This window comes from Odontesthes bonariensis, chromosome 3, assembly GCF_027942865.1.
Source record: "Odontesthes bonariensis isolate fOdoBon6 chromosome 3, fOdoBon6.hap1, whole genome shotgun sequence".
Classification (NCBI taxonomy): Eukaryota; Metazoa; Chordata; class Actinopteri; order Atheriniformes; family Atherinopsidae; genus Odontesthes; species Odontesthes bonariensis.
In genome coordinates, this window is record NC_134508.1 from 41,831,204 (window position 1) to 41,855,759 (window position 24,556).

Sequence of the window (24,556 nt, forward strand, 5' to 3'; positions counted from 1 at the left end):
ATTTGGATGCGGTGGGGGAATATCTCCTATTCTGACTGCAGTTAGGAAGGACTGCTGCACAAGGTGAGAAGAGATGATATGTTCTTTCATGTCAGTCTCCAGTGCAACACCAGAAAAAGTCGCTAGACTTGTTGCTAGTCGCTTTTTGAAAAAGAGTCACGAGAGAGGTCTGAATACTCGCTAAATATAGCAACAAAGTCGCTAAGTTGGCAACACCGTTTAGCACTGGTCACAGCAGCTTACGCCAGGCAGTGAAACCGGTAAGCGCGCTTCAGCTGTATAAATTAAAAGTTTATCAATATTACACATTTCTACTTGTGATAGTTTGCAGTTATGCCTTTGAGCACAACCTCTGTCAAACATTTGTCAAATAATGTTGAACTGCTTTTTGTTGCAACTGGCACCCCATCACCTCGTTTATTCTCTGGTTTGCTTTACCACCACAGTTCGAGTAGAGTTTCCCCAACTGATTAAAGTGGGCATGAATAGTTCAATTTTAATGTTGTCTAGGGAAAAAGTAAAACAATACCTGCTATGCAATTTAAAGTTGACATAATTCACAAGTTAAAATGGAGATTAAATGTGAAATGTCTAAAATAAAAGATTGAAGTAAGACCTTAAGAATTCACGGCCAATCGTAAATGTTCAGCACTGCAAACCCCATCCGGAGGGTTCTAGGTAATATCAAGAGAACGGTCTCGCCACCATGGCTGTTTTTGGAGGTTAAATATCTCCCGCAGAACTCAGTTTAGCCCCTCCTGCCTGCAGTGGAAATGGTGGGTGTTGAGGAAAGGACCCCCACCCTCCTAAAGTCCCTAGTTCTGGGAAAACAGTCCCACAGTTGAAATACAGCTTCCTCTAAAAACAGCATTTGATTACAGTTACATTTCTTGATTAGTAACTGCTGTTTATGTGAATGAGTAGCACAGTTTTTATTTCCTTCCTAACAGAAATTGTGGCCAAGCTAACCTTGCATGTCTGAAACTTGGAAGATTGAAGGAATGTGCAGAGGCCCATACAAGGGTGTACATCCTGCAGACAGGACTACTGGTACAAGCTCAATGTTCATAAAACAAAAAGTCCCTATGAGGTAACAAAAAACAAGTATGAGTGTACACATATATACAGAGCTACTCTCAGTTCACTAGTTTGTAACTCTGCATCATTTACATGTAACGCAGTCTAAAAGATAAATGTCAGTGAATTGAGAGGCCTGGAAAGGAAAAAAAGTGGGTTAGTTTGTGACAGAGTGATCACAAGCAGCTAGCTCTGAAAGCTACTGTGGTAGAGTGTTGTGGTAGGAAGACGAGCTATTGTACGCTTGCCTAATACTAACTGCATTACATACTCACCAGCGTACATTTATTTGTATCTGTCAGTGGGCTCAGTGTTTGTTCAAGATAACAAGAAGGTATAGGTCAGGGGGACTGCTGGAGGAGCTCATGTTTCTACTGGTTCTGAGTGGCCAGGTTTGCAAGTCGTGGCCCACAATCTATTAAAAGATGTGAAACATATTCAGAGAATGTCAGTTTCAACCAATGAATGAGAAGTTCAGCACATGGCAATCTGGTTTCCAACAGACATCAATATCAAGCCAAATACTTGGTTTGGCTCTCGCTAAACACCCAAGCATGGAATAGCTGTAATCTTTGTAGTCATACAGCAAGGTCAACAATGGCTTCGTAAAATAACCAACAAAAACACAGCAATGAGTAACTAAGCAATAAATGAGATTTAATAATTAAACTCGACTTTGCCCTCTTACACTAACAGAATTTGTAAAACGTTTTTTTTACAATTATTTCTGGAAGGAAAAAAAATATGTCTGATTTGATTAATCTCAAAGAAATCATGAATACAAATGCAGAGGGATAATCACACATTTTTGACCAAAGCATAAACAACCCCTTAGGAATAAAAACAATGTTTTCTCTCTGTGTTTGCTGTGTGCACTTCTGACTCCTTGCATTAAGAGCCTACGTGGTGCAATTCAGTGCTGCACAGTCACCCGGGCGACGGTCGAGACAGCCATTTGTTCTCTGAAAACGCACACATCTCATAAAAACCTCAGGGGAAAAAAAAGATCAAAATCACACTTCACAATGAAAAAGTAATCTTCTGTACCACCTTTTAACAGTAGTTAAACACACACTTAATGGTAAGTTTTCTTTAAAAACAACAATGGATATAAGAACTGAAATGAATAGAAGAAGTTATTGCGTAACCTTCGAACAGATTCGTATCCCTAAATTCAGCCAAGCTGAATCTGGATAGACTTTTGAGACTGAAATATCACATTAAAGCAATGGCATCTTTAATGTAGCTATTTTTACATAAAAATTGTTTTTACATAGGTCAACGCTTTTCTACACATTGTACATGAAACTTTGATAAAACTTGAGATTGCAACATTCTGCATCAGCAATGTTACTAAGACCCTGAAACAAAAAATGGAGGCTAAAAAAAGGAATCAAGAGTTCTCCTCTACAATACCACCCATTTCTCTTAACCGCCACTGAAGCTGGGGGTTGGTTGGTGGGGGAGGTGAATAACAGCAAGTCACTAAACCCACAACTCTGGCTTCTGAAGGCTAGATCTCACACAAAAAAAATACAGAAAAAAAAGAAAAAGCCCTCACTTTTAAACTAGAAATGTTACCTTGGACAAATTTACTAACATGATGTAACGATACACCACTACGATACAGACGTTAAGTTCTTAATTTAAAAAACAAAACAAAAATATATTTGTCCAGGCATCCACTGTGATGAAATAGTTCGTTTGCAAATACGTCTTATGTATACAGAGCAAAAGCTTCAGAGTGTAAGTTAATTACTAACTACGACTGAGGGCACAAGCACCTGAAGAACATCTACTAAGTTAGCTAAAAAGCTAACATAGCATTTGTTGCCTTGCTGCTTTGGATTGTCTGCTAAGCTGTTGCTCATAGCAAGTTGCTCCGAAAATGATCAAACTGCAGATTATGACACAGATCATTTCCAAAATCCTCGACAGATTACGTGACAATGAACAGCATTTAACACATTGCTCTGCAAATGACACAAAAACAATGCAACAAATTGTCGTTCTAACGAATCCAATTTTCATTTACCCTGCGCAGTATGTCCCCGAACTTCCAACTCCAGAACACGAAATAAATACATTTCTACTTCTCAACTGTATGTAAGAAATGCTTTCCCAAAATGACAAGGATAAAGTCTTTATTGTGAGCTGTTAAGGACGTTTGAGCTTTGTAACAGGGTACGCAATGCCTCTGTGAATACATTATGCAAACTTGCTCAACAAACCCAGTTAAATTAAATAATGCTACAAAGCGACACTTGTTGGTAGCTTATTAATCTTTCGTCAAAATACAGATTCCTAACTGCACAAGTAGTGTTGTCACGGTAGCTAACAACGACTCGTTTTCCTCTTTAAACCGAAAATAACAATCAAAATAAGGCATTGGCAACCCTAAGACTTAAACGTTGCACTGAACAAACACAAACTTGCAGGATCTGGCTGTGAAATATGGGGCTGAGGTTAATACTTATTACAATAATATTGTAATAAGTATTATAAACTAGCGATGTGATCTCTTGCAACGCTGAAAAATCTGATTACCAAAAACAACACGAGGGACTGATCAAAAAAGCCACGGAAGAACAGTCAAGACACAGCCCAAAGCAGCCCTGCAAGGCATACGGTCATTTGTATTAGTTATTTTAGTCAGCCAAATTAAGTCTCTTAAAAGTGGAAACGGTGAATGCGCCAAACTTGTTCCATTAAACTTCAGTAGATGCCAAGTTATTTACCAGCTAAGTTGGTTAGCTACGTAGCTGTGGTTGAAAAACATGGTTCGTTAGTGTTACATATTTGTCATATGTACAGGAGGATATTACAACTAAACCCAGATTTAATGTACTCACCTAAAGGGGCATTCCAAACTTGTACAAACATGACAAATTTATTTACACTAGGAAGTCCTTGAAGTATTCCAACATCAATTCCAGTTTGTCCAGTAGGCCTGTATATCGGCCTCGGAATCTCCTGTATCCTTTTGCCCTTATAAGTAGCTCCCTCTCCAAGGATAGGAAACAAAGTTCTCAGTATCTCCCACACATTGGCGGAAAGTTAAATTCCCTGTCCTCTTCGAGTGCACTACATCCATTGAGTGTCTATTTTAGATCCCCGGTGAATAGATCCATTTATTTAAGTGTATTGTATATTTACAGTCGCTGTTTATAAGTGGGTATACGCTGCTATAGGTGATAAGGGGCTCCGATTTAGAGTCGGGTCCTTACGTTTGTTGAAGCGCCCATCCCCCTCTTCACCGGCATCGACCGCAGGCCCCAACGAAACTGACACACAATCACACCACGGGGTTTCCCTGGCGACCGTGCAAGGGCTCTCTCTTTGGGCGGTCCTTGCTGAGATATCCCGCCTCTCGACATTGATTCGATAGTAGTTTCTCGATCATTTTACGTTCGAAAAATACGTTCAAGTCATTGGCGAATTCAAGCGTCAATTATTTTTTTCTTATTTAAGACGTAAAATAGGATGGGCGCTGCTGTGACGACTGGTGCGAATGTTGTACTTTGCTGTATGAGTGCAGTGCTGGCGCAAAAAGCAAGGAGCAAGCAGCAAGCGAGGGTGACTGAAGTCGGGAGACCATATAACGCCAACAAAGGGACTAACATCTTCAAATTTATGGGAAAATACTCGTTATTAAATCCCATGCTTATGGAATCTATTTTATTTCGGCATTGGGATTATTGTTTTTATTCATTAATTACATTCCTATGTACTGTGGAAGGAGTTTTCTTGCCAGTGCATAATAGCCACACGGGGTCTCTGGGGCCCAGTTTCAGGGCTGCAAGAGACAGCGTAAAGCCTCTGGGTTAGCCCCACCTACCGAGTATGAAATGTCGCTCTGGTTGCATCTGGAGAGGGAGTGGACAGGGAAATTGACCTTCACTACTGGGTTATATGTATGCATTTGTGGCCCCCCCCTCCCCCCAATTTTCCCTTTGCAGAAACAGAAAAAGTGAGGGAAATTACCCGGCAACAACTGGCTTAATAAAGTAAAAAAAAAAAAAACTTTAAATTGTTCCCAAGGATCAGAGAAATAGCGATTTTTAGTTAGACTACGTAGTTGTCGAATGGTGCGTAAAGGTACGTAACGTTATGCCCTACACGCACTGAATTATAAATGCATCTAAGGGAGATATTTTTTTTAAGGATACATGTAAGTTAATGTTTTATTTGTAAAAATGAATGTGATAATGCTTAACAAACAAATCGTCACGACGACACGATTGGCTTGTTGTCATATCATGGGACTTGGAAATGACATTTGATTGGAGGTAGTCTTATATGCCAACGTCAGTTGTTGCAGAGGTTTTAATAAGCGTTAGTCACAAAAATCAGGAAGTAATTGCTGCGGGGATTCCACAAACAGAGTGAACTATATCAGCAAAATTGAGCAGAATCTGTAAATAGCAACTTAATTTCTTTCAATTTATCATGTATAATGCAATAACTTAAATGTATGAGTTTAGGGACAATGTAGTCCGCCTCTACTAGCACAAGGTTATCCGGACTATGATTACAGAATTAACCACCTATTATGACTACCTTTCCAAAATCTGAGTTTGAATCTGTCCATGCATCCTTACATTCGTAGTGGTTGGTATTATAATGCCGAACAACCAGGTCCTCAGCCATCCATTACATAGGCTTTTTGTAAAGGCAATTATTTAAACGGTATACAAGTCTTGTAGCCACTAATGTCCCCTGTTCAAAACACGACCCTCAAAATAGTTTGACAGTATGTCCTGAGATTATCAAATGATAGGTTTACAACTTCCTTAGCTGGTTTACCATGGTAGGCAGTGTACACATATCACAATTATGCCATTGTTATTGCAATGAAAACAATCATATGACCAGCCCAAACACGACTACCCTCCCCCACACGCATTCACAGACACAACTTCAACAAATCTTTCATCTAAAGGTAATGACACAATATAGACAATATGTACAGAATCTGAGAACACTTTAATTGTCATCATGGTCGAAGCACTTGCACAGCATACAGGCATACATTTCACATTACATGCATAATACTGAGACTTATTTATGGAATACTTCACTTACAAGTACATTTTGATAATATGCCAACAATTAAATTCTGTGTGACAGTTCATAACAACAAATATTAGTCAGTGGCAAGTGGACATGATAGCTCACAAATATTCTTTATGTGTTAAGGTTATTACTGTGAAAAACTATTCACAATTATGCAGAATAATGTCTTCTTTCAAGCTGTAAGTGAATTAAACTCAATGTAAACTATCAGGTGACAGGAGTCGGGCCCCTTTTGACTAAACAGAATTTCTGACCAAAGTCAAAATATTAACAATATATATTAAAATATTAACAAGAGATATTATGGAATCAAGGTAAGGGGCCTTTGGAAAAAACAATTGCATACAGACACAAAATCATTGAGAAAAATGTGAAAAAATCCATACACATACATATGCGTGTATAATGTATATGTATATTCCGGCTTCCTCCCACAGCCCAAAAACATGCATGTCAGGTTAATTGGTGATTCTTAATTGTCCCTAGGAGTGAGTGTAAGCGTGGATGGCTGTTTGTTTTGTTCGTCTCTGTGTGGCCCTGTGATGGACTGGCGACCTATCCAGGGTGTACCCTTCCTTTTGTGATTTACGTGATTCAAATTTGTTCGCTAAGGTTTTTTCACTCATTAATGGCAACCATCTTCCTGCTGCTGACAAATGCTGCCCTCTTCTGGTCGTCATACAACATTGCAGGGCTTTGTCTCCCCCCCTGTACTTAAGGTGTGGGGCACTCAGAGCAGCTTCAGACTGCCAGTGACATTATTCACCATCTCCTCTTCTCCCATGATAGCCAGGACAGTGCGAGACCCAGACTCCACCTGTAAAAGACAGAAGGGATGGTTTGGTAAAGACAATCTCACACATTTTCGTACAAAAAAATAAAAATAAATTCTGGACCAAGATTCTTAGAACTTTTTGCATGTGACAACAGAACACACTCCACTGTTATGTGCATACACCCACCTGAGTAAGCCCTGCATCTTGGACCAAGTATGTGGGCAAGTTGAGGCTCATAGCCAGGGCCTGTAGCTCCAACAGATGAGCCATGTTGGTGCCTTGGACCACCACCTTCTTGGCCCTGTATCAAAATCAGGCTGATTAACTTTTTCATAAAGTTAATAATGATTGCTTTATTAATTACTTTACATACTTTACTGCTGCTCGAGTCCTCACTAAGACCAAAAAAGTGGACCACATCAGTCCAGCTCTGAGGTCTTTACACCGGCTGCCTGTCCATCGGAGGATAGACTTTAAAGTTCTGATGCTGGTCTATAAAGCTCTGAATGGTCCAGGACCAAAATACATCAGTGACCTCCTGACCCAGTATGAACCTTCCAGACCCCTCAGGTCATCTGGATCCGGTCTTCTATCAGTTCCCAGAGTCAGAACCAGACATGGAGAAGCTGCATTCAGCTTCTATGCTCCACATGTCTGGAACAAACTCCCAGAAAGCCTCAGATCAGCTGAAACACTCAGTGTATTTAAAGCTGCAGTCTGCAACTCTTTTTCAAGCATAATGGCTGGAACTGTCCGGGGATTCTGAAAGTAGTACATTAAATACCCCAATACAAAAAAAAATGAGTTCTCTAGGTCCCCTATATGTCCCGCTAGGTCCCTCCAAAGCCAACAGGTTTGTTTACAAAATTGCAGACCGGACCGGTAAAAGGTAACCAATCAGGTTACGAGCTGGGCTCTGCTGCCTGTCAATCACCGATTGTGCACGCGCGATACAAGGTAGGCTCGTCCCCACGCTTATTTATCTGGACTATTGAACTTCATTACGGGCTAGTCTACTTACTGTGTCTTCCATGATCGCAAATGACAGGTGAGTTGATGAATGAGGAGTCGTGTAGGCGCATCTGGCGTGCACGTCTACGTGCACGAGTTCTCATGTGTTTTGAAGGGGCGGGACAGGAAGTTGAATAACTTTTTATTTTTCAGTTAAAAAATAAGCATTTCTTGCATTTTGCGACTACGGAGGTCACCGTTTTCAACTTCAAGCGTTCTGATAGATCATGTAAACTCTTAAAATGCCAAAAAGTAGGACTTTACGTATGACAACAACAAATCTTGCAGACTGCAGCTTTAAGTCCAGGCTGAAGACACACCTATTTCCAGCTGCGTTTGAATAAAGCTACAAATCTGAAGCTTGAGTTTCAAAACTTAATCACATTTTAACTACTGATTTTATCTGATTCTATCTATTGTTCTTATTTCTTTCTTTTGTGTTTAAAATTTAAATCATGCTTTGAATCACCTTGTAGTTGAATTGTGCTATACAAATAAACTTGCCTTGCCTTACATAATTACAGATTTTGATAAATGTCATCAATTAATAAGAGTAGCTCTGCAAAGGAAACAAGGAGTGCAGCAAGTACAGTGACCCCAGCACAATGGCAGAGCAAGCCACACAGATGGTACAGCATAGACTAAAAGAAGTGGAAAGCTCAATTAGCAATGCAATTAAGACACATACGAACAGCATTTGAAGAAAATAAATGAAGAAATAGAAAAACAAAAAAAGACTCAAGGGCCAAGTAGGCAAGCAGGCATGGTGTTTCCAGTGTGATTTAAAAATGATTTTGCTAGTTTTTAAAGCTCTTAATGGTTTTAATTCCTAAGATTTTATCTGACTTGCTTTTAGTTTATGAGCCTCCCAGAGCCATCAGGTCATCGGAGGCTGGTCTCTTATTTATTCTCAAAGCAGGGACTAAAACATATGGAGAAGCATCTTTTAGTTTTTATGGTCCTCACTTGTGGAACAGCCTTCCTGAAGACCTGAGGGAAGCTGGGAGAGTTGATATTTTTGAAAGAAAGCTCAAGACCTACAATTTTAGTAAAGCTTTTAATAGAAAATCTTTTAGTAGTATTCATAGTCAATATTTTTCTTACATTTTTTCCCGTCTCAGTCTCTGATGGTAACTAGTTTTATCATTTTCTGTTTTACCAATTTATTTATTAATTACTTATACATGTTTATATTTTTGTACTATTGATAATTTTGTTTTAATATTTAACCCACGTCTTTCATACAATATTTTCCATTTCATTCTTATTTCTATTTTTATTCAAACTAAATAAAGCTTGATTGATCTCCAAAAACATAGCAATGGCAGTAGAATTTACTTCCCAAAATAAAAGCCATGAACTATGCCATCTTAAAGGCATAGTTTGCCTCTTTTGACATGAAGCAGTATGACATCCCATATTAGCAATATCATTTATGAACATTGACTTACCCCCACTGCGTCCTGTGAGCCGAGTTCCAGCTGAGTTTTGGTGTTGACGAAGGTAGTCCGGCTAGTTGGCTGGGGCCACAAAAATAAAGCGTTTTGCTTCTCAAAACAATATGCGTTCAAAAGGTATACATTTGCATCACAAAATCGTCCCTCCAGAAAAAGTCAGACCTCACATCGCTTGGCGCTATTTTTGCCTCCTTCATATCAATGCGGGCTGTGTAAACTGTGCAGACCGAAGAGCAGACCGAGCAGTCCCCTGCTTCCGAGCAGTAAACACCGTAACAGGTGCAGCTATCGCTAGGTGGCTGAACGCATTAGCCGCTTTCGGACTGTAGGAACCTTTGGCAGTTCTAATAACCTTTTAATCCGCGGGGCCGTTTTCTCCCGTGTTCAGACATACAGGAACTCGGGGCCATCTCCCTCAGTTCCTATAACTATTTAGCTCCTTCTCCGAGGTCGGGTCTTTTCATGGTTCTATAGAACGAATCTAACGGAGGTGTTTGGTGGTCGGTAGCTACGCCCCATGTCATGCTATTACGGCTGAAATGTTTCCTCATAGGACACGGACACAACCTGCGGGTGTTTAATAAGTTAAACTTACACTTTGTCTCCTTTGTCTGCGGCGCTCTGCTCTCCTTCCTTACTTCATGAAATGAAAAAGTATCGTCTCCTGACTCTCTCTGTGAGCTCTTCCAGCCTCGATATTAGACGCCTGATGCGATCGTCCATGATTAATATCACCATCATGCAGACCATGAACACGGTGGCCTCCCCGCTCTCCATGTTAGCTTCTTTGTGGTGTTTTTTCTTCTCTCCTTACTTTCTGTTTTGTTTTGGAATGTAGCGCTAAACGGCTAACACCTCACTGACGCAGACGGCTGCACGTGCCGCATCAGTACCTATCAGGTCCCGACTCATGTGCGAATGCAGACTAAAACAGAAGGACAGTTATCAGAACGAAACTCGAGTAGGACAGTTCTGATAACTACGTTCCTATAACTACTCTGTCCGAAAGCGGCTATTGATATGAAGGTAGAGAGAAAATAACGCCAAGCGATGTGAGGTCTGACTTTTTCTGGAGGGACGATTTTGTGATGCAAATGTATTACTCTTTTGAACGCATATTGTTTTGAGAAGCAAAACGCTTTATTTTTTAAGCCCCAGCCAACATGCTACCTTCGTCAACGCCAAAACGAGGCTGGAACTCTGCTCACAGGACGCAGCAGGGGGTAAGAAGATGTTCATAAATGATGTTGCTGATATGGGATGTCATACAGCTTCATGTCAAAAGAGGCGAAACTATCCCTTTAAGGACCATTTACTATACTGGAAAAAAAGAGGCTGTATAAATAAGATATATGATTTGTTAATATATTTCCTCAGCATACAAAATGGGCCTTACCCACTGTGGTCCCACTTCCAGGACATCTCCCTCCAACTGTTTCTGTCCTGTAGAGCCTGGTACAAACCCACAGCAGCATGGCCAACCTGGGCTGCCACCTGCACAAATGCAAAGCACAGAGTTCAAAGACGCCCAGTTTCAGACATATGTGCGTGTATGTGTGTATATACACACACACACTACCAGTCAAAAGTTTGGCCACACCTTCTCATTGAATGGTTTTTCTTTAGTTTTCAATACCATTTACATTGTAGATTCTCACTGAAGGCATCAAAACAATGAATGAACACATGGAATTATGTAGTAAAAAAAAAAAGTGTGAAATAGCTCAAAATATGTTTCATATTTTAGATTCCTCAAAGTAGCCACCCTTTGCTTTGTTGACAGCACTGCAAACCCTTGGCCTTCTCTCGATGAGCTCCATGATGTAGTCACCACAAATGGTTTTCATTTCACAGGTGTACCTTGTCAGGGTTAATTTGTGGACTTTCTTGCCTTCTTAATGGGGTTGGGACCATCAGTGGTGTTGTACAGAAGTCAGGTTGGTACACAGCTGACAGCCCTATTTGACAACTGTTAGAATTCCGATTATGGCAAGAACCAATCAGCTAAGTAAAGAGAAACAACAGTCCATCATTACTTTAAGAACTGAAGGTCAGTCATAGGGCTGAACGATCTATCGTTTTCGACCGAAAATCGCGATCTCAGACAACACGATTTTGCGATCGTCAAAGCTGCGGGGTTTTTTTGGTGCATAATTTTTTTTTTTTTTTAAAAGCTGCCGTCGGCAGGTTTTCAAAATTCCGAGTCTAAAGTCGGAAAATTCGAACTGATACAACTTTCAGGTCCCTCTCCAACCTCTAACAAGCTCCGAATTCCCCCCCAAACCCCTCCCCCTCTGTGGACGAGGTTGTGCACGTGAGTTCACACCAGTGTGAGCGCACACAAGCTGGGGCAGACTCATGCTCAGCAGCGTGCTCAGCACCCTAACTTGATTGGTTAAAAACAGCCGGGAGCGCTCGGTTTTTGCAAGCATGATTACAGGCTTCAGAGGGAGCTACAGGTTTCGTTATTTTTCCTAAACAGCCTATTTAATATTCTACTTCCAGAATCCCATGACAGTTCAAGCTAATATGACTAAAAAAAAGTTGCTGACCGCAGCTATTTTTTGGGGCTTTTTATGCCTTTAATGTTAGGACAGTTTGAGAGAGACAGGAAGCAGGGGGCAGAGAGAGGGGAAAGACACGCAGCACAGGGCCGCCCGGTGCGGGAGTCGAACCGGGGCCAGCCGCATTGAATTAATTTACACTGAAACTTGATTTAAAGAAAAATAAATCGTGGTTGAAATCGAAATCTCTGCCAGAAAAATCGCAATTTCAATTTTTTCTTAAAATCGTTCAGCCCTAGTCAGTCAGTCCAGAAAATTGCAAAAACTTTGAATGTGTCCCCAAGTGCAGTTGCAAAAACCATCAAGCGCTACGACAAAACTGGCTCACATGAGGACCGCCCCAGGAAAGGAAGACCAAGAGTCACCTTTGCTGCTGAGGATAAGTTCATCCGAGTCACCAGCCTCAGAAATTGCCAGTTAACAGCACCTCAGATTAGAGTCCAGATAAATGCCACACAGAGTTCTAGTAGCAGACACATCTCTACATCAACTGTTCAGAGGACACTGCACGAATCAGGCTTTTATGGTCAAATAGCTGCTAAATAACCACTACTAAGGAAAAGCAAGAAACACAAGGAATGGACATTAGACCACTGTAAAGCTGTGCTTTGGCCTGAGTCCAAATTTGAGATCTTTGGTTCCACCCGCTGTGTCTTTATGCAGCGCAGAAAAGTTGAACGGATGGACTCTACATGCATGGTTCCCACCATGAAGCGTGGAGGAGGAGGTGGGATGGTGTGGGGGGGCTTTGCTGGTGACACTGTTGGAGATTTATTCAAAATTGCACAATAAACCAGCATGGCTACAACAGCATCCTACAACATCCTGCAGCGGCTGTATAAGGGCAATTTGACCAAGAAGGAGAGTGATGGAGTGCTGTGCCAGATGACCTGGCCTCCACAGTCACCTGACCTAAACCCAATTGAGATGGACCGCAGAGTGAAGGGAAAGGGGCCAACAAAGTGCTCGGCATCTCTGGGAACTCCTTAAAGACTGTTGGAAACCTGGACTACCTTACAAAGCTCATCTAGCTCATCTATAAAGCTCATCTAGAGAATCCCAAAAGTGTGCAAAGCAGTATTCAAATTTTGAAGAATCGAAAATATAAAACATGTTTTGAGTTATTTCACACTTTTTTGTTACATACATATTCCATACGTGTTTATTCATAGTTTTGATGCCTTCAGTGAAAATCTACAATGTAAATAGTCATGAAAATAAAGAAAAAACAAATGAGAAGGTGTTGGCTGGTAGTATACACATATATATATCTACATACATACATACATACATACATACATACATGTACACAAACACGATTGTGATTTGGTGAAATATAAATAAAACTGAATTGAATGTGATATAGTCCACATCGGCATTGACAGATTTACCTTTCCAACGCCCATGGCAAGGTCCATATTAACCACAAACACCATCTTGAACAAGAGGTCATCATCACCTTCCTCCTATACATCAGCGCAAACAAAAAGAGATGCTGAGATTTGGCTTTGGACCAACTCTATGAGGTCTAATGTACCAGGGTGTACCTGCAGGGGACTAAGGCTAGCTTTTGGGCACCTCATTCTCCAGCTTGTTGAAGTAGTACATGGCCGCCTCTTCAGCAGACACGTTCCGAGTGTGCAGGAGCGCCTGAAGAGAAGCAATTCTTTTATAAGTGTCCTCCACTGGAACGAAGCCTATGACAATTTTGCAGGAAATTTCTAAAACATGCAAAAAGTAATCTTGAATTATCATCAGTTTATTTCTACTTTTTTTTTTTAGGTAATCAAGTCAATTTTTGTTTTATCAATTATATGCCATATGTAAGGATTGAAAGGGAAAAAAGGAAAAATAGTGCTATTTACAGATGTGGCATGGTGGATTACTAGTATGCATGGCAGTAGATTGGTAGAGGGGGGGCTGTGCTCCAGTCTACCAGGTATACTTATTGTTTTTACCTAAACTTGTTCAGACAATGTTTTATTTTATGTTAACATTTCTTTTTGTTGTTCCTTTACAGTATAGCATGAGAGGTGCAAACCACTGTTTTTCCCACTTCTAGTTTTGGAGTGTTCTTTGCTGAGCAGGTGAATGGGCCTTTTTCTGTGTTTGTTAAGACATTTGGCTGTACTAAGGAAGCGGACTAATTGGGAGAGTAGCGTTTTTTGCATTTGTTTTGCTGTGTTGTGAATTACCATTATTTATGGTGTTTTCTTTGCTTTCTTGACTTTTTTTTTTTTAAATTTATGGTGCTAGTTTATCCTGCTATTTATTTCTTTACCACAGCCTCCATAGTAATGCCAGATACTCTCCCTTTGTTTGTTTTTGTGTGGTCCATGTCTTTGTTGGTCTGCTAAACATATTTTAATGGATTATTGTTCCCTTCATCTTTGTGATAACCAGCATTTACACTTCCAATTTAACATTTTAACAGAGTCTCTGCAGGTTTCAAAAATTCAAATTTAAGACTTTTTTAAGACCATAATTAATACAATTTAAGACCCATTTCACATCCATACCGGCAAAAGGGAGGCTCGGAATTTAGTTGCAAAATATATGAATTTATTCGTTGAAAATCAGCACGAAAGGGACCTTAACATTGGAGATAAGGTCTCTCTTGATGAAATCGGCTAATCCAAATTGGGCGATGTACGCTGTCTTGTCTTTTCCACACATAAACGTTTTCGCTATCTCAGAATCCGGGAACATGGTCTGGAACAGCTCATCAATGTTGTCATTGCCCGTATATGACTGGTGCTTAGCTACTGTGTGAAGAGTCCAGCGCACCTCCGCTTTTAGTGTGGGCGTAAACCCAAAAACGCTGTCCGGAGGTCAACTGGAGATGTCGCGCTGGACCTCGATGCTCCAGATCCTGATGTGGAATAATACTGGCTAATGGAAAGCGTTTGCTGCTGGCATTTTAAAACCGCTTTATGCTTTTGCGATTTGGCATTGGACTCCAACGCCTTGATGCCCAATGTGCCAAGTTTCAAATTTTTCTTGCACAAGGTGCAGTGTGCTTCATAAATATTTCCATCAACCGGCTTCAACCATGAGGTAAAGTGTTCGTTCTGAAGCCATAAATTGTCAAATTTGCATTTACCCATCTTAAACAAAGCGTTAACTGATTAACCGCTCCTCAGTAATGGCGCTGCTAGCAACCACGAACAGCATAGTATAGCAGGTTTTGCTCGATAAATTCTAATCGGGCTGCACAGGTACTTTAGTTCTGTTATAGCGTCCTCAAAAATCGAAACATTTAAAAGCGAGACTGAAGTTTATACATTTGTTTTAAATAAAAGTCACGTCAATATATTTTTGAGACCTTTCAAAATCGTATTTAAGACATTTGATGAGATTTCAAGAGAATTTTATACATTTTAAGGCCTTAAATTCAAATGATTGGATTTTAGACTTTTTAAGATACCCTGTTTTAAAGCTTTTAATTTTATTGTAAATAAAATGTATCTTTTTTAAGTATAGTAGTCCCTTGTTCCAGTTTATTCTGGGTTTGAGATGGTTTAATATCACACAGTCACACTTGCTATGGAGCTTGAGAAATAAGATTCAGTGTTGGTGGAATAGTGGAGAACTATAACTTAAATTGGCGGACATCATTTCCCACTATTTTCTAGGTAATTTCTCAGCTTTGAGAGAAATTCAGGATTCCTGAATTAATTAATGAAAAACAAAACAAAACAATAAAAACTCTCCACCTGTTTTGCTGCCTCTTCAGGGATGTCCAGCTCTCTGAGCTGCTGCAGATACAATGGGTTCACATCCTGAGAACCCGTGTCTGGACCTGGTTCCCCTAACGGCTCCATTATGGTCTGTAATAACACAAACGGTAGATCTAAACAGCCTGCACAGAAACACAGCGCCAACCCACATGGATTAGAAAAGCACTGGAAACAAGCACGCTCATCTGTCTCTTGTTGTAGAATGTCAGTCTTATGCATAGATGTATAATTATTAGCAAGCAACTTAGAAAATCGTTTTTAAGTAATTATGACAAGCTAACAGGTTCATGTAATTAATTAAGGAACGTCATCAGGCCGCACTGTAGTTTCCTACGTACTTGACAGAGGGAAAATTTAAATAACAAAATCAGGACTGCTAACAACAGACGGCAGTAGAGTAGTCGTAAAATTGCATGACAATAGCCACAGTATTATGTTCAGTTAAGTTAAATGGCCATAGATAACATTGTATAAAACGCTAGCAAAGATAGTCTGTAAACCTTTGTACCGTTAAATTGTCAGTAAGAATGCATTCTCCACAGAATTTGGTTGCATTAGTGTGTCCTAACTAACAATAAAAAGCTGTATTCCATTATTCAGTTGTGTTAGCATCAGCAATTTACGGGAATAGCTTAGCAAGTTACCTATTCGTCGCAGCTAGCTTTACAGGTAGAGCAATGATAGGTTTCCTTTCCACGGTTTCTTTAAGTCTTAATTTTTACTTGAACAAAATAATTTCGATTGCATATGAAACTGCATTCAAAGAGATTTCGGTATTATACAAGCTGCCTTTGCATTTCCCTGCTGCTGCTGCTTCTTCTTCTTCTTCTTCTTCTTCTTCTTCCGCCTCGTCGTCTTCTTCTTCCGGCTCCTCTCCTCTTCTTCTTCTTCTTCTTCTTCTTCTTGTCTGGTCGGTATTGCGTTTGGCAAACAATGTTATAGTGCAGGACCAAGTGGTAAGCATATACATTATAAAGATAGAATAGAATAATAGACATTATATGGGGGGATTCATTATCCCACAAGATAATGAAAATTGATTTGATAACACACATGTCCAGGCTACTTTTGTGAAATGTCTGTGAGGTCAAATTGCTCTTTAACTTCCTTTTTGACTTTTCATCAATTTTGTTTGTCTCATATTTCTTACACTGAACTACATCATGCTCTTTAGTTTTCACATGCCAAACTCTATTTGTATCACGTTTATCCATTCTGTATATTCCCAATGAGTCTCAACTTAAGTCTTGATATTATACCTAATGGATACCTTTATTTGTTCTTTTACTTTTTTATAAACCTAAAACTATTGTTCTTTTCTCTCTTCTTCCAGAACACTGTTAAACAAAGGCCTAACCGATTAACACCAGCCACACATTATGAAACTGTCTGGAATACCAATCACCCACCAAAATCTCATGCTTTATATGCAAAATACGTTTTATTTAAACGTTTGTGTGTGAACTCAGAAGTGGAATCCACAACATATTTGTGGAGAGCCTACTTACATTGTTTGTTTTTAGAAAAAATGCGCAGATTTTCTTTTGTTTCTTCATTTTGTTTCTTTTTTTCTTGAATTGAAATCATCCGCTCCGTCATTGACACATTTGCAGTAAAGCGTTCCTCTTTAGGTCCCTGGGAAGTGACAGTTGTCCCTTTGTTCCGTTCATTTACAATGAAACTCGGAACAATGTGACCCCAAAGTTGAGTACTCCCAGCGCATCCCAGCCTTACAAAAAAGTGAATTAGTCAAAGTAAAGGGACATTAATCATTGGTTTTATCAGCGATGTTTGCCGCCTTAAGTACAGACGGGATAGGGGGACGGATCAAGGTCACTATGAATCTGGAGGGGTCATGTCCCCCCGTTCCCAGTGCAATCTGCGCCCATGGGTGAATGTTAATTTGATGTTATTATGCAATTTCTTAGCTCTCTTGTGTGCACTTTTATTCCCTTTTACCTCAGTATGAGATGGTACCCACTAAGAAATGACTGTTGATCACATCATTTTTCTTATGTAAAGTGTTTGTTGTTTTATATTGAAATATGTTGTTTGCTTTCCAAGACATTCTATTGTAAACTGGGTAATCATGAACTTGCATCTGAGTAAATTGCAGTTCTAGATGCCCCTGTGCCCTAATCCACTTTACTGCTAATACTTATTCTGTACATCAATTACCATGATATTTTTTCCAGTAATGCCAGTGATTATAGTCACAACATTTTATTACCGGAGCTTGTCGTTCTTCATACTGCAAACAAATTTCTGGGTACATAGAGCTCCTTTCTTTTCTGAAAATGAGATAAAGGCACTCTATTTTAAATAAGATACTTTACTTTCCATTTACAATTTTCTACATTAGTTTGCAAATTTTAATATCTAGTAAATCAATCTTTAATTTCCTAGATTTATGTCTCTAGCATTACTCCATTTTCTATGAGTGATCGATGCTGCCTCATGTCAAGTTGTGACATTATAAGCTGAGCAGACACTGAGTTTTAACTGACCAAACTGCCTATGTGCTTGTATTAGCTCAGTGTTTCTCAATTCCACTGCCATGCATGTTTTCGATGTTTCCCTCCTCCAGCACACCTGATTCAAATGAATGGCTCCTGATCAGGACACTGCAGAACTTGATGACAAATTGATCATTTGAATCTGGTGTGATGTTGGAGGGAAACATCGAAAACATGCAGGGCAGTGGGTCCCGATGACCGGAATTGAGAAACACTGTATTAGCTAAAGATAACTTTGATGTGTTTGTCAAAGTAGAGCTGAAAATGAGAAAACTGGGTGGTGAAGATTGACTGGATCCATCCATCCATTTGTTATACCTGTTTATTCCTGATCAGGACCGTGGAGTGGCTGGAGTATCTACCACCAGTGTTATTATAGGATTAGAAGTGGGATACAACATGGACCGGTCACCAATCCATCACAGGCTAGACCAGATCAGCTCTGATATACAGCAACTAATCATAGAGAATTATCCTCCAGCTGTGTTACTTCAACTGATTCAATCAAGCATCAGCCATAATCAGGACCCATTCTTTTTTTTTTGCAGCTGTCAGATATACAAATTAGTTTTTACTGGTCAAATATATTACCTTGTTTAAAAAAAATTGAAAAAAAAACTCCCATTATTTTAAGAATACTTTATTACATTTGTGAAAATGTACACTTTCTCTTAATAAGAAGGTTAAATCCCTACAGTTACATTTAACATCAGTATGGACAATGATGTCAACATAAAGTAAGCAACATCCTTGAAACTTCTCCTCGCAGAGTCTGCTACATTGCTCAATTTATACAACTTAATAACAATTAGTTTCCCCTTGAATGGTTTGTCTCAGTCATTACTGACCATACACTTCATTTGAAATGTGTAAAACAGAACAAACCATCTATACATACGAGTCATTAATTTTTGTGTTTAGTAATGTAATGTAAAACCTATGGGTTACACTTGCTGAGCCACGGAATGACAGTCTTTAGGCTCAAGTTGACATACATCAACACTCTTTAGGAGGGTGCATGTACACATGAGTTTTGAAAAGCAAATCTTTTACACTTAAATTGTTTTTGGTATCTGTTGAATGTGTGTTGAGCATCAAACTTTATTTTATGTCCTGTGCATAGTTGACATCTCACGAATATTATGATTAAAAGCTTGTACAGTAGTATATATCAAAACAGCATTGAGCAATAACAAGTATGTGAAAACTGAAACAGTTTTGGATACACAATCAAATACAAAACTAGTATCCTACTGGCACTGGTGTGTCAAAGTCTGTTTCCCCCTCGATTTGGATTTCCCCCTATACTAGCTTGAACCCAGTTGTTAAACCTAAGATGAATACAGCCTAACTGAATCCCCACCCAGACCAAAAAGGGCAGTGATTTAGTAAACAGTTATCAAAAGCATCAACAAATGACAAACCATACCCTGCCATACTAACACTCTGGACCAATTCAGTCCTACAGTAAGAAAACCAGCAGCAAACATTAGCTCATGTTTAAAACATCTAACTACCTGCTGGACCAGTAGGTACAATATGCCATACAGTGTAAGGGTATCAAACAATGCCATTCATTACTCTTTACAGGACATGCAGAGCAACCATGTCTGTGTGGTAAGGAAAAATTACATGCCTGAAATAGGTGTGTGTGTGTGTGTGAGCTGCTGTACTGGTAAATAGAACCAGCTGAAATGTACATTTTTTACATTTAATTTTTTTCTTAGTGTTTGAACAACAGCATGTGAAAGAATGCAGCTGATGCAGCACAGTGGGCTGAGGTAGAATGGCGGTAACTTATCAAACTGTGATATTTGTAGCTTTAAGTTGTGAGCAAGTGTTAAAAAGTGTGGTGATCCCACCTGTTACATTGTAATTTGTACCAGAAGCTTAAAATAGTGACAATTAACAGGGGAGCCAGGATAACTGTGCAAACTCAAACACACACACTCAAACAAACAAAAAATTAACTTCTAACAATACAGCAGTGACAAGTACACAATATATAAGAGGCTTCATAAAACTATTCCAGAGGGGAAATGATCAAATCCTCTGCAGATGATCTGAAGAGATACAAAACTCTGTTGTTAATAATATTAAGAGACTAACAGCAGGCCTGACAGGTAGCTTTGAGACATCCTAACTTTATTTATCCAGGTTTATTTCGGGTCTGTGTGCGTCCTGCTACCACTGAGGACTCAGAGCCTCAACCTATCCAAAATAATCAACAAAAAACAGAAAATGTGCTGGGAAGTGAACTTCCTTAGCTTTAAAAATGTCTAACAGTAAAATGGGTAGGTGTCTGTCTCCTCTGTCACAAGTCAGTGACTTTATTCTCCACAGCAGCGGCGATCTGCTGCAGTCGATAGCCAAGCTGCAGCTTCTGGGCTGTGGAGTCCTCCTCCACTGCTGTAATGATCTGACAGAAAAACATTTCACAAGACAAAAATAACTACCACACACACACACACACACACACACACACAAATACTACCTCTGCATTAAAAAGAAAAGGCATAATTAAAAGTTTTAAAGCAATACTATGTAACTTCTCAAAAAGCCCATTATGGAGCTCCCCCTACAGGCTTGGAGGTAATGTACGGTTAAGACACTGTCGTAAATCTCTTTCTCTTCCTTGCTTCATCAGTCCAGTGTTAATTTCGTCAACCAGGACGATGACGAAAATATTTCGTTAACGCCCCTTTTTCCCATGACGATGACGAGATGATGACGCACAAAATTGCTTCAAGAAAATAAAAATATGACGAGAATAAAAAATGATTTTCGTTAACGAGACTAAGACAAGACGAAATTTACAAGCCAGGGACGAATGGACATTAAAAAATGTAATTGTTTATAATTAATTTGTAATTTGTAATTGTTAATATAAGTGTTTCTTGAACTTCATAGAAGATTATGAAGTTCTATTATGTACAGTGTTGACTAAAATGACTAAAATGACTAAAATTTGACTAAGACTAAAATTGATTTTCGACATTGTGACTAAGACTAAGACTAAATAAAAAAAAGCTGACGAAATTAACACTGCATCAGTCAACGTCTTCTTCTGTTTCTTTGGTGCCTCCACCATGATTCTCGTACTGACAATGTTGCGCTAGCTTAGCCTTATACCTGGGAGCGTGAGAGGGGTCTATTTGTTTTTGCGGTAGGTGTGCCAGAAAGCAAGTCGAAGTACTTCCGCTCAGCTCCCGGGCCGCTCCCGGGCCGGTCCAGCAAAGTTACATAGCGCAGTTATTCCAACTCAGACCCCCGAAGGGCATAGGAGACAGGCCAATCGTAATATTAAAACTCATTCTAGCCGCACAATTTTTTTCAAACTGTTATTTTAAGGTAGAAATGTTCCATAGTATTGCTTTAAACTTTCATGAAACAAACATATAATTTGTTAATTACAATATGTAGTGCATAGTTGTTTGTCTCGTTTGTCTCTGTATGGCCCCATGATGGAGTGGTGACCTGTTCAGGGTGTACCCCGCCTTTCGCCCAATGACACAGCTGGCATAGGCTTTAGGATTTTTGATTAAGCTGGTATAGAAAATTGATGGATGGAATATGTATGTAGGGGTTTCTGGGTAAATTTATCAACACAGTGGTAGACCCTCTCAAATTTTCCATTTTATGATTTTTTTAAACTCAAATTGGAATATATGAATTATTTTTTCCCCTTATCAATTTAGAAATAATACTCCACAATAACAAAGCTGTTTGAACAAAGATAATAAACTAAAAATAGAAAAAAAAAGCTTTTCAAGAAATCCATTTATGTTGGTAGACCCTTCACATAACACTAGGGTAGAACATCTTTGGCAGTAACTTAATTCGAGTCTTCTTGGGAATGATTCTGTAAGCTTTGCAAACCTTTGCCAGAGATTGTTTTAACCATTCTTCCAGGCAATATCATTCAAGTTGAGCCAGGCTGAATAGGGAGTATCAATGCAGAGCAACTTGTATGTCAATCCAGAGATGCTCTACTGGGTTCAGATCCGGTTCAAGGACTTCCACATTTTTGCCAGTTTCATTAGCTGGGCAACTTTGTATGAGTTGGCATTATATGAATTTGACTAATTTGCATTGTAATTAATTTGATTATAGTTCTATTAAATTGCACTGTATCTTTAAAATGCCTTGAGATCACCTTTGTTGTTAATTGGTACTATACAACTAAAAATCAAACTGAATTAAAAATATATTACTCAGAACTTGCTTCGTGACAGCCATCATAAGAGCAGGTTGTTTTTGTGTTTTTGCTACAAGCTAAAGGAAGGAGGAGGATATACACATCCACACACATTCACATTGACTCCTAGGGACAATTTAGAGACATCAATTAACCTAACCTAACATTTTTGGATGTTCGGAAGAAGCTGAAGTACTTGGAGAGAACCCATGCGTACATAGGGAGAAAATGCAAACTCCACACAGAACTGCCACCTGGGATTTGAACCAGGAACCCTTTTGCTGTGAGGCGTTGTTGCAAACTTTGCTTAATGAAGATTAATCCAGTGCTATTCATATAGCCCTTTTCCTAATAATGTCACAAAATGCTTTACAAGAAGGGAAAAGGTAAGATAGAACTGGATGGATGTCCACAAAAACACAATAATAAAATGTATGATAAATGTATCAAAGCTCGAAGGCTTTCTTAAAGTGATAGTTCGGAGTAGATTCACCCTAGGGTCATTTGAACCGTGACATCCAGCCAAGTAGCCCACCCGAAGTTTTTTCGATATTGGCTGAACATCAGCTGAGTTACTGAGTTATTCCGAATAGCTTAGTACAAGCGCTAATGGAACCTGGCAGTATCTCCAAAATTACCACACTAAAATCACATGCCATGACACCAAACTTCTACAGTAGTACAAATATGGTCTGTACTCACAAAACGATGCATTTTGAAGTTTGTACATAGTCCAGGAGTTTATTATTATCAACACAAGCCTAATAGCTTCTCTGCTGCTAAAGCTGCGTCGACGTCACTTCCTTGATCTGGGAGCTTCAATGTAAGATGAGGGTTGATCTACTACTGTAGACAACAAAGCAAGGCTGCTCAATTTCTCCATTGATAAAATAAATTCACAACTCTACAACATAAAAATTCATAAAAAATCATGTAGAATATAGCATATACTTTGTTGTCTACAGTAGTAGATCAACCCTCATCTTACATTGAAGCTCCCAGATCAAGGAAGTGACGTCGACGCAGCTTTAGCAGCAGAGAAGCTATCAGGCTTGTGTTGATAATAACAAACTCCTGGATTATGTACAAACTTCAAAATGCATCGTTTTGTGAGTACAGACCATATTTGTACTACTGTAGAAGTTTGGTGTCATGGCATGTGATTTTAGTGTGGTAATTTTGGAGATACTGCCAGGTTCCATTAGCGCTTGTACTAAGCTATTCGGGATAACTCAGTAACTCAGCTGATGTTCAGCCAATATCGAAAAAACTTCGGGTGGGCTACTTGGCTGGATGTCACGGTTCAAATGACCCTAGGGTGAATCTACTCCGAACTATCACTTTATAGAGTACATTTTTAAGGAGTGATTGAATGTAGCTTTAGACCTGATTTACCTGATTTCAGTGGGCAAAGACTGCCATAAGTTGAGAGCCCCAATTAAAAAAGGCCTGCTCTCCCTTTGTCACAAAGTGTGATCTGGGAATACTTCGCAGGGCACACTCTGCGGATTTCACTAGTCGGGAGGGAAAATATGAGGTCAATAAGTCTAAGATGTATTTTGGGGCAAAGCCAGAATGAAATATTACTCCAAGAATCTAGAACCTAGATTTTTTTGAAGTTTGGGTGATAATATTTTAAAAACTGTGAAAACAAGAACCAACAGAACCTAAAGAATTTGGTGAACCACAGAGAATAACCTCTGACTTATTATTATAGAATGTTTGGAAATTTTGGACCAAGACAAGTTTGTAAGGATCAACCATGTACAGAAGATGAAGCCAGTCTGGGTTTGAGTCCTGGTCTGTCGCCTTTTGCTGCATGTAATAAAAAAAAGGCTACTAGAGCAGGATGGGGGGGCCAATCAGGTGACTCACAAGAGACTCTATGCTATAATTCTGGAATGTAAATAATGAATATTTCGGTATCAGATTCCTGAGAAGATAAGGCAGATCCTTTCATTTCTATATTAATAATCTTGAACAGTTTTCTAAGATTATTGTTGTTACTGGATATAATTTGTGAGAAGTAATCCAATCTCACATTCTTAACTGTCCTCTGATAAATTAACATTTGATTCTAAAGGGTACTGTGTGTTGCTTCAGATTTTTTGACCATCCAAAGACATTCAAATTTTCTAGTC

The 24,556-nt window shown here is 39.3% G+C and overlaps 3 protein-coding genes across 9 annotated transcripts in view; all 3 read right to left on the reverse strand.

Moving 5' to 3' along the window:
• setd5 (SET domain containing 5) overlaps nt 1–4,368 on the reverse strand; it is a 48,408-nt gene extending 44,040 nt beyond the window's left edge. For 5 of the 6 annotated variants that reach the window (XM_075461850.1, XM_075461847.1, XM_075461846.1 and 2 more), the window contains exon 1: nt 3,930–4,368. The gene's annotated coding sequence lies outside the window, so the exon portion shown is untranslated. Of the gene's footprint in view, nt 1–1,360; nt 1,565–3,929 lie in introns of those variants that run through there. The other variant, XM_075461845.1, reaches the window with a different exon arrangement.
• A 1,682-nt stretch (nt 4,369–6,050) lies between these two features.
• Nucleotides 6,051–16,566, reverse strand: LOC142377592 (putative peptidyl-tRNA hydrolase 2). Of its 2 annotated transcripts, none has more exons than XM_075461852.1 (7): nt 16,346–16,566; nt 15,678–15,823; nt 13,540–13,611; nt 13,353–13,427; nt 10,794–10,891; nt 7,116–7,230; nt 6,051–6,970 (listed from the first exon to the last, which is right to left on the reverse strand). In XM_075461852.1, the coding sequence occupies exons 2-7, from the start codon at nt 15,783–15,785 to the stop codon at nt 6,884–6,886; spliced, it is 555 nt and encodes a 184-aa protein (XP_075317967.1). In that variant the 5' UTR covers nt 15,786–15,823; nt 16,346–16,566; the 3' UTR covers nt 6,051–6,883. The 2 variants fall into 2 exon arrangements, with proteins under 2 accessions (XP_075317967.1, XP_075317966.1); XM_075461851.1 differs by having other exon boundaries at nt 15,678–15,791; nt 16,346–16,565.
• Nucleotides 16,567–19,834: 3,268 nt separating this feature from the next.
• plxnb1b (plexin b1b) overlaps nt 19,835–24,556 on the reverse strand; it is a 151,483-nt gene continuing 146,761 nt past the window's right edge. Inside the window, exon 38 of the mRNA XM_075461853.1 lies at nt 19,835–20,636. Coding sequence (XP_075317968.1) covers nt 20,532–20,636 — 105 coding nt within the window. The 3' untranslated portion in view covers nt 19,835–20,531. The remainder of the gene's footprint in view (nt 20,637–24,556) is intronic.